Genomic DNA, 13,805 nt, shown 5'->3' on the forward strand with positions numbered 1-13,805 from the left:
TCCACATGCGACGCATCATGACAACGCGCCAGCGCACACCGCCCTCAAAGTTCGGCAGTTTTTGGCCTCAAACACCATGGCCGTCATCCCGCACCCTCCTTATTCGCCGTGTGACTTCTTCCTCTTCCCAAAGATGAAAATTCAGCTAAAGGGAAGGAGATTTGAGACGATAGAAGAGATTCAGGCAGAATCGCAGATGGTGCTTGACAGGCTGACAAAGAAAGATTTCCAGGGATGCTTCCAGGCTTGGCAGCGGCGCTGGGATCGTTGTGTTCACTCCCAGGGGAACTACTTCGAGGGTGATGGATGAATTTAATACCTGAGATAAGTGTACGGTAAATTTTATATATATATATATATATATATATATATATATATATATATATATATATATATATATATATATAGGCGCAGTCTGGAAACTTTCCGATCGCACCTCGTATATCTGTGCTGGAGGAAGTGTTGATATGATATGGGACATTCCAGACATTATAGTAGCAAGAGTAAACAGATTTTATTTGAGCTGACAATTTGTTAGAGGAAGTAGTGGTCTCTGATGCAGCAGTAAAAAACCAGTGAGAGAGAGAACATGTTATTAAGCAGGAAGTTAGGGGATTCCCAGTATGAGATAAGTTTCTCACTTCCTCTCTAGTCTGCAAAGTGCATGCTAAGACTAAAGGAGGAGAAGTTCTGACTTTTCTTATTTACACATGGTCCGTTAAAGCCACTCCCAGCAAATTGAGACAGAAGAAAACAGTATTCATTTCAGGTGAAATGTGCAGTATTTTAAACACACATTATAGTAACAACTGAAGAACAGACTGTGAATTGAAAGGAGTGTGTGTGCTTACATCTGAAGTGGATAGCAAAATAACAAAAATGAGTTCTTCATTTCAAGATTCATCACCATATTATGATTATAATGAGAGTTCTGCTTTTAATACTGAGTCAATATTTCCATCCTCAGATTCTGTATCATCAAGTAACAATGCTACAATGTTTTTGATTGGGTCAACATTAACAAGCTTTATAGGTGAGGTGAATGTGAACATATTCCCAACAGAAGATTCATCAGTAAACTACACAAGAGTGGCAGGTGCCAACATACAGTTTCGGCTGTATGATTACCTCATCCCCACTATTGGAGGAATTGTACTGCTGCTCAACTTAGCTGTGGTGGTATCTTCAGGGCTGATTCTGAGAGGGGGAGGTCAGCCACGGACTACTTATCTGTTCCTTGGAAATGTGGCAATGGCAGATCTGGTGACCAGTGTAGCTATGCTGTTTGGACAGCTGTATCCAAGAGAACACAGGAATGAACTGATGTGCATGTTGCAAATAGGTATGTTGGTTTTACTTCTATTGTACAGCACAGTTTAAAAGTAATTTCAGAAAGTAACAAATTTTATCTGCTTAAAAGTAATTCCTTATTATTAATTTTAATACATGGATATTAAGTAAAATGTGTTTAATTTATATTTATTTAATATCATTTTAATTGTGTGCATGCTACTGTTTACTTTCAATTAAAACCTGATAGTGAAAGATTACTCAAGTAAAGCAGTGTCAAACATCTCACTAATGTCTTAACTTTTCTTAAAGTTGTTGAGTAATATGTGAACCTGTTTGCAATAGTAGACACAATTTAATAATATTCTTTAAAAATGTACATGGTGTTTCAATAAACTGTCCTCATTTAAGACCATGCAGCCCGTGAGTTGATAAGCAAGGGTGATTGTGGCCCCTTGTCTAAAAAAGCTTTAAAATCCATGTATAAGTTAGTGTATTGTCATTTAATTATTTTAAATGAGATTAGAAATGCATGTATAATTTCAGCTGAGGATCTTGAAGGGTATAGACCAGTGGTATTCAACCTGGGGTATGCGAAGACATCTTAAAGGGTACGTGAAATTTAAAAAAAAAAAAAAATTATGATAAACACTGAATAATCAGTAATGTAATTTATTTAAGATGTAGATTATATAATTAACTAACTAGATGGCTTACTGAACTCGAAGGTTCATCACCGAATTAACCAAAGCTCTCCACCGGACCCTGTCCTTGGCCAACAAAATCCAGTCTCCTTCGACTCTTATCTCCCATAGATCCCGCCTGAGATTATCCTCCCATCTACGTCTAGGTCTCCCCAGCAGTCTCTTCCCCTCAGGCTTCTCAACCAATACCCGGTGCACACCTCTTGTCCCATCCATGCGCGCTACATGCCCCGTCCATCTCATTCTTCTCAACTTAATCACCCTGACAATACTTGTGGAGGAGTACAGATTTTTAAGCTCATCATTATGCCCCATCTTCTCTCTTAGGCCCAAATATCCTCCTCAACACCCTATTCTCAAACACCTGCAATGTGTGTTCCTCCCTCTGAGTGAGAGACCATGTTTTGAACCCATATAGAACAGGCAAGATTATTGTTTTGTATACTTTAATTTTCAGGTTCTTAGAATTAGACGGGAAGCCAAAATATTTTGAACTGAGAAGTAGCAAGCATTTCCAGAATTAAATCTCCTCCTAACTTCCTCATTTTTATTTGATATTGTTATTCCCAGATATTTGAACTTCGTAACCCTTTCAAAGGACCCTAAGATAATTTTGCCCGCCTGTCTGCTGACGACGAGATACTAACATGTACTTAGTTTTTTCTAAATTTACTTCTAGCCCCACCTGTCTACTAGCCTCTAGTAAAACTTCTGCATTCCTCTTTAATGTATTCATATCGTCCCCCAATAAATTAACATCATCAGCATATGCCAATAGCTGATGTGTCCCATTCAATTGCAAACCCTCCTGCCTATCTTGCACTTTCCTGATAGCATATTCTAGTGCAAAGTTAAAGAGCAAAGATGTAGATTATATACTATGTATAACTTTAATTATACACCAACAACTTTGGGGGTACAAAGTTGAAGATAAATTATATCTGGGGGTATGCAAACAAAAAAGGTTGAATACCACTGGTATAGACCACTTTAGACCTAGGCCTAAATAGGAGTGTTAAAATGGATCTTAGAGAAAAAGTGTGAGTGTGTGTGGATTGAATTCTTTTGTCTCAGGACCACTGCTGGGCTCCTCTTGTGAACACAATAATGAATCTTCAGACTCCGTAAGATAGTAAATTTATTGATTAGCTGAAGTTACAATTTTACATCTCATTCTAGGTATGATAGTATCCAGCACACTGGCATCCATATGGAGTGTTCTTCTGATTGGCATTGATCGTTTCATCTACATTGTGCATGGACTGAAATATCAGCAATGGCTGAATCCTTGTCGAGCTCGATGGCTCATACTTTGCACATGGATTCTTGGTTTAATTATTGGATTCATGCCTGCTATGGGATGGAAAGGTTGGACCAATGGTGGAAAGTACTGCTGGTTTATTAGACTTGCACCACATGGCCTAGTTCTTCTGATTGGAGCTTTAGGGTGCCTTCCTATCATCATCATCACAGTAATGTACACAATAATTCTGTACCATGCCATTAAAAAAGTAATTCAGTTGCAGAAGTCTGACCTTGAAGCTTCAACACATGTACGAAGAAATGATAATCCAAATGCGATGCGAATTTTCCGAGGTGGTCAAAGCAGTACAGAAAGTAGCAAAGATAAGAGGCAACGCTCACCTAAAAAATCAAGGGCTCTTATGGTGGTATTTCTCACAGCTGGATCATTTATTGTCACATGGATACCATATTTCATAGCCTCAGTAATGTATGTCTTTTGTGAGAAATATGCTACAGATGAAAATACATGCAAGTCTTTACGTCTTGCTATTGCATCTCCACTAGCAATTCTGGGATTTATGAACTCACTCTTAAACCCTTTAATCTATGCATGGTGGCACAAGGGATTTAGAACATTTGTGTTCACAAAAATACTTTGTAGGAGGCGGTTGCAGAATCAAGCAAAGAATACATTAACTGTAAGAACTAGGAAAACAACCACATCATATTCCAGTACCAATACAACTGGGACTTCTACTTGCACATCTGATCAATCAAGGCCAACAAGTCAAAAGACAAGTTCAAGAATGATTGAAGGTCCATATATTGGTGATAATGAAGACACACATCTTTAATAAGTCTTCAAATTCTACAAAACTTCAGTTTGTATATTGAGTCATAACATAAAAGTCAAGATGTATGGCTAAGATTTTAAATGCATTTCAAAATATCAACACATTACAGAGATTATCCTACAATCTCTCAGTTTTACCTTCCTTCTGTGTGGGAAAGAAAGTATGTCATTATTCATACTATGTGAGTTGGCTAGTCTGTTTATCTCTTTTCCATACCTGATACCCATCTCTTTTGTACAACTAATGAATAGAGTACATGTCTGTAGAAATTATGTTAACATTTCATTTGGCATACATGTTACAGTATTAACAATAATTTGTTTTTGGCCTTATTTTCTCTCTCATTGGACTTCAGTAAGGTAGAGAAGGAGTTGCATTTCATTTTATATAGTGAATAAGGAAAAGAATAGCAAAATCTGAATTTAAATTTCTCAAAGTCATGATGATTAGACTATATGATTGTGCTGTATTAATCTGTGTAAAAACATTTTGCTTTAATTGGTAATAAAACAGAGTAAAGCAAGTCAAAAGTTCTTTCAAGAATAATACTTTCCATATTTATATGTGTATTATACAGTGTTTCACAAATGGTAAGCCATACATGGGGGGGGGAGTGAATTTTGAGAAAAAAGGTAAACCCTTTGAAGCCAAAGCTCATCTGAAAATAATCACTTTTTATCCTGAGAATCATATATGAAACCCATAAACAGTCTGTAGGCAAAGTGAAATATAGACTGATAAGGTACATGTAATTACCACTGGGCTTTAAAGGGTTAATACACTAGCCCTATTTCTAATTGTTGCAGAGCTGTGGACACAGCACCACAAAGGTCAACGTATTCTTCTAACGTATAAATTATTTGCATATTCATAAGGCTTAAAATCCGAAATTGACACAGTAACGACAATACTCACAAAACATCAGTGGTTTATTGTCTACATTTTCCTTTAAGTCATAACAAAATGAACAACTGTGTTTTCAAAACTGTAAATAAGTGGTTCAATGTACAGCACCAGCACCATACCTAATTTCCTGCTCAAACTGTTCTGCTTTGAGTGTCCCATCAATAGCTTCACAATTAGGATTAAACACAGAGTAAGCACTGATTTCACCCTGCTTTTTTGGACCAGTTCGGGTGTTTTTCCAGATAGCATACAGAATTGATACAATGAGGTACACTGTACCAAATTCTAAATGAATAGCAATGGCATATACAGTTGCCCATAATAAAATGTACAATGTGTACATTGTTACTGTAAATGGGGTGAGTTTTGGACTAGTGATTTCATCTTCTCTGGAGTTACTCTCAATAGATTCAGCATCATCAGTGGTATGTGAGATGAAACTACTGTTGCTGATGTTTCCATCCTAAAAGAGAACAGCCATGAATACCATTATTTTAAGCATCATTCCTATTATTATCATGACTGTAACATGCATACATTAATGTGTTTATATTATTGTAATATTAGTGCAATAAAATGCAACAGGAACTTCCTACATACAAACAAGTGAAACCATGAATCACTTGCCACATTTCATTAGTTTAATTTAGATTTGAGGAGTTGTATTGACTGTTAACAGTTTTTCTATTTTTTTACCAGTATAAAACCTATTAAATTTAATATAGACAGATAATCTGTACAATTAGCAAAATCCCTAGGCAGAAATGTGTGAGTGAACATTGGCTATAATACACCAACATTCTTAGTGCCAAATATCTCAAGGCCAATAGATAGGTACCTAATTAGTTAAAGTAATTGAGCACATAAAAACAAAATTGTACTTTTAGAGGCTGGACACATCACTGTCTTTTCGTGAAAGAAAAGGCTGCCAGCCAGTTCAGGTCATACATGTATACAGTGTACAACATTTTAATTAATTAAAGAATTGTCACTAACAGACACTTTTGCCACAATACCTTTACTTTCTTCCCAGATGTGTAGGCAGTACATTAAATACTTTGAAGTGTAAATAATCTTGATTTAAATACGATAGAGTTTATATCTACTCACACTATATACTGAAGTGCCTCCACTAATCAACCTACATTGTGTAGAAAAGTTTATGGATAATTTAAGAAATGTATGCAAATGCTTAAACAATTACTGTCTCCGATTTATCCAGCTAGAATCATATTTATGATCACTTTATCTGCAAAACTATATAACTTTACATATATGGAATGCAGGGAAAGTTCAATATTATTCTTCTGTGTAATTTTCTTGTATGTGATTTCCACATGAGAACGACTGACAAACGTAAATTGCTGAATGTGATATTACGTTTCGCTGCGATACATTATGTTTTTGAATTATAATGCTTTAAACAATGATATTTGAAATAGGTTACGTTTTATTACAATAATTATTTTTTACGAGCTTTACATCTGAAACGTGGTAAGACACATGTAACCTCTTGTGAAGGTGACAATGAAAATATTCCTGCCTTGTAACCTACATGCTGTTGTGAGCTTAATGTCACCATATTATACAAGGATTGCTTCACTGTTGCCATACGCTTGCGAGCTCTGTATTCAGCAAGTTTACCCTCCATTATACGTTCTACTTCAGATTACATCAAAACTGTAAAAAGATGTCCACCGCATTGCTTGCACAGAGGCGAAAGCAACCTGCCGCTGCAAACTGGCATGGAGAATGAATGCATGTTTATATAAAAATTGCGTTCAATTGACCAATGGGATTGCAAGACATTTTGTTTCTCAGCTCAGGTACTACAACTAACTACAAGACAAGGACGCGTAACATACATACATCTTTATTACATTCCATGTATCCATAAGTTAGTAAGATGACAATAGGATGTAGTATAAGTCATAATAATACAATACATGTTATACAAATACAAGTCATACTATTATATAAATGTCACAAAAATACAAACAAAGGGTTCACTTAAAGTAGAGATAAGTTACAAATAAATCCACCCATTATATACAATACATAAATTATGACTTGCTTGTAAACATTAGAAATTCATCGACAGAGTAAAATGAGTGTGTAATTAAGTATCTTTTTAATGCTAGTTTAAATTGTGCCTTTTTATTTACAAGACTTGTGAGATTTGATGGTAGACTGTTGAAAATTTTGATCCCTGCATAATATGCACTCTTCTGAAAACATGAGAGGTTGGCAATTGCTCTATGAAGCGGATTTTTATTCCTTGTGTTGACACTGTGTATAGCAAAGTTAGTTTGAAAATGTTCTTGGTTATTTATAATAAGTTCATTAATGAGAATACGTATTCACATGGAAGAGCTAAGATTTCTAATCTCTTAAATAGACTTCTACATGAATTCCTAGGTTTGACACCAGCCAACACATCATAATACCAACTTAAATTCTAACACAGTTGATATTAATCTAGGGATGTAACAACCGTTTAGTTACAAAATCGTAGAGATGTATAGTTATGTCTTATGATTATTGAGCTATCATTCATAATTACTGCTTATAATATACATTTTTTTGTACATGTAATTTTCTCAAACCGGAGGACTGAGTACTTTCAGTGCTGATTTATATGTACACAAATGGTGTAAGACCACTTGGACACATTTAATCGATTTGGAACTTTCCTGTGTGGTTCGAGCGGAGTATATCACTCAAACGTCATTACATTTTACACCAATTGTAGGTTTGTTTATTTATTTGTGGTTTATTTAACGATTGTACCAGTAGATTGGAAACATGAACTTTGTGTCTGGTTGATTATGAAATAGTGATCACTTTTTCTGTGAAGTTGTTCTCAGTCTTGCTCCCATTGTTAAGCTTAGTAATTCTTAAATTTGCAGTATATAGAAGCTAGCTGCACACCGCTTAAATACGTATTAATTTCTGTGCACATAACCGCATACCTTCTCCCTACTATGTCAAGGCCGAACAGAAAAAATAGATCATTCATTGGTACTGACAGAATTATTCATTTAATTTGTCCACTGTCTAAGCAGAATTTAGATGTACGAGGTTTAATTCACAAACAGAAATTATTCTATCGTCCACGATGAATGAAAATCTCATACATCTTCTCGTCGTTTGTGAAAACATCAAAATAATGTTTCAATAGAAAGAACACGTGAAAGTGGCTAACAAAATTGATGGGAAGAGTGTCAGTTATTAATAAGCAGCTCATGTTTGTGCCCATACTGGAGAGATTAAAAGCTACAGACTGTCACAAAATGACAATTGATCAAATATTTTCCTTCCTTATCAAACAGGTGTAGTCAGAATTTAAGAGGTTGATATGATGTGACTTCAGGGTGCATGACATGCCTTAAACAGTGGCTGTTTGCAGTTCTGTTTTCCAAAATAAGGAAATTGGTTAACATTTTTACCATTTTGTTGGTAGTTAAAAAAATTGTGATCAGGTTGCTTTATGAATCATCCATTTTTGCATATCCCCTTATGACAAGAAGCCTGTGTGGTGATGAGCTTTCATGTGTGACAATCCTTTTTGTTTGCAGGTAGAATAGAACATTCAGAGTGCTTCCTGTTTTATATTTCACAGTGCTTTGACATTGTAAACAGTTCTGTTGAAGGAACTTCAATCTGACATGGCAGCAAGTTGAGATGTGCAACAACTTGATGCATTTAAACAACAGATTTTGTGAAATTTCTGGCAATTAATATTGTGGTTGTGCTGTGTCATCTGGTATGTGAAGTGTTTGTTGTTGGAGTGAGCAGTGACCTAAGCAGTAAACTATGCTGGAAAGTGAACCAAATGTAAGTTATATTTCTCACTTTGGATTATAGAGGTCTTATGTTTAACAATGTAATTTGTTTATGACTGAATATGCTTTATATACTGTTGTCAGCTTTCATTTTGTAACAGCTATATATTAGATGTATTTAAGTGTCAATAAAACTCCCAGTATTAGAAACATAAAGAGATGTTTCTGCTTCAGGTATAATTATGAATGTTTTGTGTACTCTCTAATTGAGGATGTTGGCACATCCACCAATCTGAAATAGTATTTTCTTTTTCTGTCTTTCTCTTTTATGGTTTAAGATTCCTAGTTTTTGCCATAAAATATATGGAGGTGAATTTTTTTATCTCTGAGATGGTCGCAGCTTCTTGTCCACCTTTAGGAACTGCAGCATAAGATGAAGCAACCCTTGGATAACCATTTAACAAAGGTGAATTTAATCTTCAACATTGCAGTTGGAAGGTCTCTAGATCAAACTTGGAACTAAGAAACCTGAAGTTTTATGATTTCTGTCTGGTGAATATTTTGGGAATACTCCAAGTAAACCACAGCTGCTATAACTTCTATCCATTCAGATGCTATATTTTATTTGTTCTACCACCCACCATTTAAGACTACCAGGTAGCCCCGTCAGTATAGTGACTATTGCTTAGCATAAAGAATGTATCTCTATTGAAAGTTAATGTTCACAATAATTTTTGACTGATTTAAAAATATGTAAATTTCATAGAAGAAACTTTTATGTCTTTCTTGAAACTAATTTTTAGTGGAAGAATATAAATGTGATTTTGTTTCAGACTATTCATTTGGTTACTATGTCAGCTACTGAAAACATGGCTAGTCATCAGGCGGATAACAGTCAGAACTACATCACAGTAATACCAGTGGAATATCCCAGGAGTAGGGTTTATTCTCAACCACCAGGGGAGTACTTGGTGGATCGTTACAGGTGATTACAGCAACACTATGATAGGTTTATGCATACTGAATTACAGTATACAATAACTTATCAGTTCTCAGTATTCATTATGATCAGTATAAATAAAGGTTACAAATCCTGTTCAGTTGATTTACATAAATTAAAGCATACAGCAGTAAGAACAGTAACCATTTTAGGGAGGGCTGCAGCTTATCTTTGAGACAATGTTATTAAGAATGTAAAATTTTTGCAACAAGGATTTAGAAAATAATTTTCTAACAAGTATGAATATATAGGGCAATTCTTAATTATGTACAATGTATGATTTGAAGCATTCACAGCAACTGAACTCAGTAAAATACTCTCAGCAATCAGCCAGAACCAGGGACAGAGATGGTTCCCATAACATCAGTCTCATCTTTTATCCAGTTGACACAGCTGATTGCCTTAGAGGATTTTATTGGGTGCGTACAACAAATATAAGGATTGTGTTCTACTCCTACAATGAAGCCACAAAGTTCCTTTAAACATATGGTCACACCATTTTGTTAGCAAGATATGGAAAAATTGCATACCAGGAATTCTTGGTGTCACAAGTCTCAGTTATTTATTTAAAGTAATATAGAATATTTTCAGCAAGTTCTGTAAACATTAATATTCTTTTGTGTTAAAACTAATAAGTAAATGCATTCATAAAATATGCTACTTGTCTCTTAGTTAATTCCTTTTATTCCTCTTGGGAACATAGAGCTGATATAAAGCTCCTCCATCTCACTCAGTTGTTGGCAAGTGCCTTTATTTCCTTCCAACTTTTCCTCTGTGATCTTGCTTCTACGTTAACAGGTAAAGATTCTGAAAGTTTGCCACAATTTTCCCTCATAGTGCATATATTCCAGAATCCTATTCTTGTTCTTTTTTTCATGCTTAGGGTCGTCAACAGAGAATCTGGTCGGCATTGCTTTATATCAGTTTCTTTCATATTAGAGATATAAGGCAGTGTGGGTTATGAGCCCCTCAGCTGCCCGAGCCTTGTGGAGGGGCTGTCTCCTTTGGCCCCCAGGCTGGCTGAACTGCTTCTTTGCTTGCCCCTTCTCCTCAGACCTTACCAGCATGGGTGGCCCTACCAGGAACATACGTTCCGGCCGGCATCACTCTTTGGGTCTTTAGGGGACTGAACCCTCCCACCAACGTTAAGGTCGTGCAGTCCCTAGGGAGGGATGATTTCTTAATGCTTCCTGTTTTTGCTAACAATATCTTTCTGTTTACAGAATATTTGTAAAGTGTTTACAGAAGTTTTCTAAAATGCTGACTGTAATTTTGAATGCATAACTGAACCCTGTGATGCCAAGATTTCCTGGTGTATAATGTTAGCATATTTTGATAACAAAGCAGTTTAAATCATATGTTTATATGAATTGTTATCTTGATTTTAGAAGTAGAACATGATCTTTATATTTATTGTATGTAATATAAGAATCACCTTGTATAACAAATCCCCTTCAAAGCTTTTCCTTATTAGCCACTGCTGATAAGGACTACCATAGTCTAACACACTAATCATTAGTGAGGAATGAGAGTTGTGGAATTTTTTATTTCTAGAACAGTCCTCACAATGTAAGTTATTATGTGTCCTCTCCTTGCTATATCAGTGTAAAGCAGCCTCTACTGCTTGAGAAGGTGAGGCTTGTATTTTCTGACTGACTAGTGGTGAATAGTGTGGTCTAACTAACAGCACACTGTTAGACCACTAAAACTGGAGGAACATAAAGAAATGTTTTACTGTATAACATAGCAGCATATTATTGTTGTTAAAGTACCTTGGCATTGTGGTGCGATTTTTGGGGGGGGGGATTAGTAATGTATTTGTGCATGACCTGACTTCTGTACCATGATTTGCCACTAATTTATTTTAAAATAAATGGTTTGGTTGCGTGTATGAGGTTAGGAAGGTCACATGTATAATAAATTATACATTAAAATTCCTATTTAATGTTCTTGGAGTCAGTAGATTTGAAGAGTAGACTGATGAAAGCTGTAAATTGAGAAATGCTTTGATTGATAATGGGAAACCATAAATCAAGGAACACTTAAGTGATAATTCCATTGTACTTCAAAAACAGCAAATAATATTATACTGTTTGTTTTATTTTTTAGTTTCTGCAGTACAGCTAAGTTTGTATGTAAGCAAATAATGCTGTTATCATTCCATGAATCTGTTCTCTTATCAATATTTTAAATCTTAACAAGGGAGGCAAGTCAGTTTCTCTGACAAGACTTCTTTTGGTACTTGGATTTTGTTATAATGCTGCACATTGTTTTGTTCAGAATTGGAGCTGTTCTAACTTTGTGGTGCTGTAATTCCAGTTAGCAGATCATAGATTTGCGATCTGTGCTTTATGGTACAGTTCCATTTTGTCCATTTGTTTTAGCTTTATTTTAATGCATAATAATTTCAGTGATTATCTGCGTGATCGTACTCATGAGGAATACATACGCGGGGACTACAACATCAACTCCGAGCCTCAGTTTGATGAGGTGGGTCCCCTGTACACTGTGTCTCAACGGTTTGAAAGGAACAAGTCTCATCTTGGAAATGCTGTGGGATATGGAACTATAGGACATAATGGGGACAGGGACTGGAATAGATCATTACACTCTCACACATCCGGTTTGTCAAACACCACACAGCAGTCTAAAGATAATGATTCAGCTGAGTTGCAGACTGATGGTCAGCAGTCAACTCAGATATTGACATCCAAGTGTAAGTGTATATTTAAATAAATTCTATCTAGTTGAATACAGAGGTCCTATACACTATAATTTGAACTTTTGGGATCTCTGTCTTTTTGATCCATCTAAAAATATCTTAGTGTTGTTTGTGCTGTCCTATTACATTGATCTATGAATACATCTGGACATTTAGTAACATGTCAGGACATGTTCCTGTGCATTGGGGTTTATCTGGGAAATGAAGTTAGTCTTGATATTTTTTTTACACCTCAGATATTGTTATTTCAGCACTGAAGATATGTGTTTACCTAATGTCACAAGTGGTGTTGCATATGGATTTGGAGGATGGAGTGAACATCACAGTGCAAGAACTAACACAGTCTATTCTGCAGGAAGAGGAATTGGGTCTGCCAAGGATTGCAGCCAGCATCTTTACGCTTTGGATGTGCTCTAGCCTACTGGGTAAAACTTTTATAACCCCAACCACACAATACAAGACGTCTGATAACCTGTTCAGTGTTCTTTCCTTCAATGGTTACTTAATATGTCTAATTTTTCATACTGTACAAATTTCTATTGAATCCTGACCTTTAATGTCCAAAAGTCTGGAAATGCAAATGTCAGTTCATTCCAGAGTTACATTTCATTTCATTTAATTTCCTCTACCCTTTAAGCCATGGGCCGTGATAGCTCAGTCAGTATAGTGACTAGCTACGGGCTGGACGACCGGGGTTCGTTCCCCGACGGGGGCAGAGAATTTTTCCTCTAGCCTCTGCATCCAGACCGGCTCTGGGGCCCACCCAGCCTCCTCTACAATGGATACCGGGGGTCCTTTCCCGGGGGTAAAGCCGGCCGGGGCGTGACGCTGACCACTCACCCCCATCTAATGCCGAGGTCAAGGAAGAGAGGAGCTATACCTCCACTCACCCCAAACGCCTACATGGCATATAGTGGGACAAACTTTACTTTACTTTTACCCTTTAAGCCATGTTATTATTATTATTTAGTGTTCTGTCTGATGACAGGTCCATTATTCTGCCCAAAAAGAGTTTGCCAGTTTTCCCTATTCTCAGCTTCTCGTTTTAAATCCTGAAACTTCATCTTCTTTCCTTGTTTAAGATCGTTGGTTAGCTGTATCAGTCTTCTTCCCAGTCCTCGCTTTCCTTCAACCTGGCCTTCAATGATATCACTCAGTAATCCATTCCTTAAGCCATGATGGCAGTTTAAAAGAAATAGTAATGTAAGTATATCTATAGTATTAGAACTTGAAGTTTGACACTGAGACAAAAATGTATCATTGAACCCTGTCATGAACAAGTCATTTCTGAACCACTTT

General features: G+C 36.1%; 3 protein-coding genes across 23 annotated transcripts in view; 2 read left to right on the plus strand and 1 right to left on the minus strand.

Moving 5' to 3' along the window:
- The first annotated feature begins 405 nt into the window (after window positions 1–405).
- LOC110827312 (glucose-dependent insulinotropic receptor-like) lies at window positions 406–4,623 on the plus strand. Its single transcript, XM_022058876.2, has 2 exons — window positions 406–1,342; window positions 3,174–4,623. Exons 1-2 carry the CDS (start codon window positions 880–882, stop codon window positions 4,091–4,093), a joined length of 1,383 nt encoding a protein of 460 aa, XP_021914568.1. The 5' UTR covers window positions 406–879; the 3' UTR covers window positions 4,094–4,623.
- A 380-nt stretch (window positions 4,624–5,003) lies between these two features.
- Saysd1 (SAYSVFN motif domain containing 1) lies at window positions 5,004–6,695 on the minus strand. Of its 3 annotated transcripts, XR_015535133.1 has the most exons (3): window positions 6,555–6,695; window positions 6,016–6,140; window positions 5,446–5,462 (listed from the first exon to the last, which is right to left on the minus strand). XR_015535133.1 is itself a non-coding variant. In XM_022058879.2 (2 exons), the coding sequence occupies exons 1-2, from the start codon at window positions 6,648–6,650 to the stop codon at window positions 5,094–5,096; spliced, it is 465 nt and encodes a 154-aa protein (XP_021914571.1). In that variant the 5' UTR covers window positions 6,651–6,692; the 3' UTR covers window positions 5,004–5,093. The 3 variants fall into 3 exon arrangements, 2 of the variants coding, with proteins under 2 accessions (XP_021914571.1, XP_021914570.1); XM_022058879.2 differs by lacking the exon at window positions 6,016–6,140 and having other exon boundaries at window positions 5,004–5,462; window positions 6,555–6,692; XM_022058878.2 differs by lacking the exon at window positions 6,016–6,140 and having other exon boundaries at window positions 5,004–5,462; window positions 6,543–6,675.
- The window catches only part of Bili (FERM domain-containing protein 8 Bili), a 30,234-nt gene continuing 23,120 nt past the window's right edge, over window positions 6,692–13,805 (plus strand). For 7 of the 19 annotated variants that reach the window (XR_015535125.1, XR_015535126.1, XR_015535128.1 and 4 more), the window contains exons 1-6: window positions 7,449–7,747; window positions 8,578–8,836; window positions 9,123–9,250; window positions 9,618–9,769; window positions 12,196–12,500; window positions 12,758–12,931. Coding sequence is in view for 12 of the 19 variants with exons in the window: in XM_087348674.1 (XP_087204800.1) it covers window positions 9,218–9,250; window positions 9,618–9,769; window positions 12,196–12,500; window positions 12,758–12,931 (664 nt within the window). In the remaining 7 variants the exon portion in view is untranslated. The other 12 variants (XR_015535130.1, XM_022058875.2, XM_022058860.2 and 9 more) reach the window with 11 other exon arrangements.

Source organism: Zootermopsis nevadensis, unplaced genomic scaffold (genome assembly GCF_977971745.1).
Source record: "Zootermopsis nevadensis isolate Lab colony 2312 unplaced genomic scaffold, Znev_1.0 Znev_ptg000013l, whole genome shotgun sequence".
NCBI classification, from domain to species: domain Eukaryota; kingdom Metazoa; phylum Arthropoda; class Insecta; order Blattodea; family Termopsidae; genus Zootermopsis; species Zootermopsis nevadensis.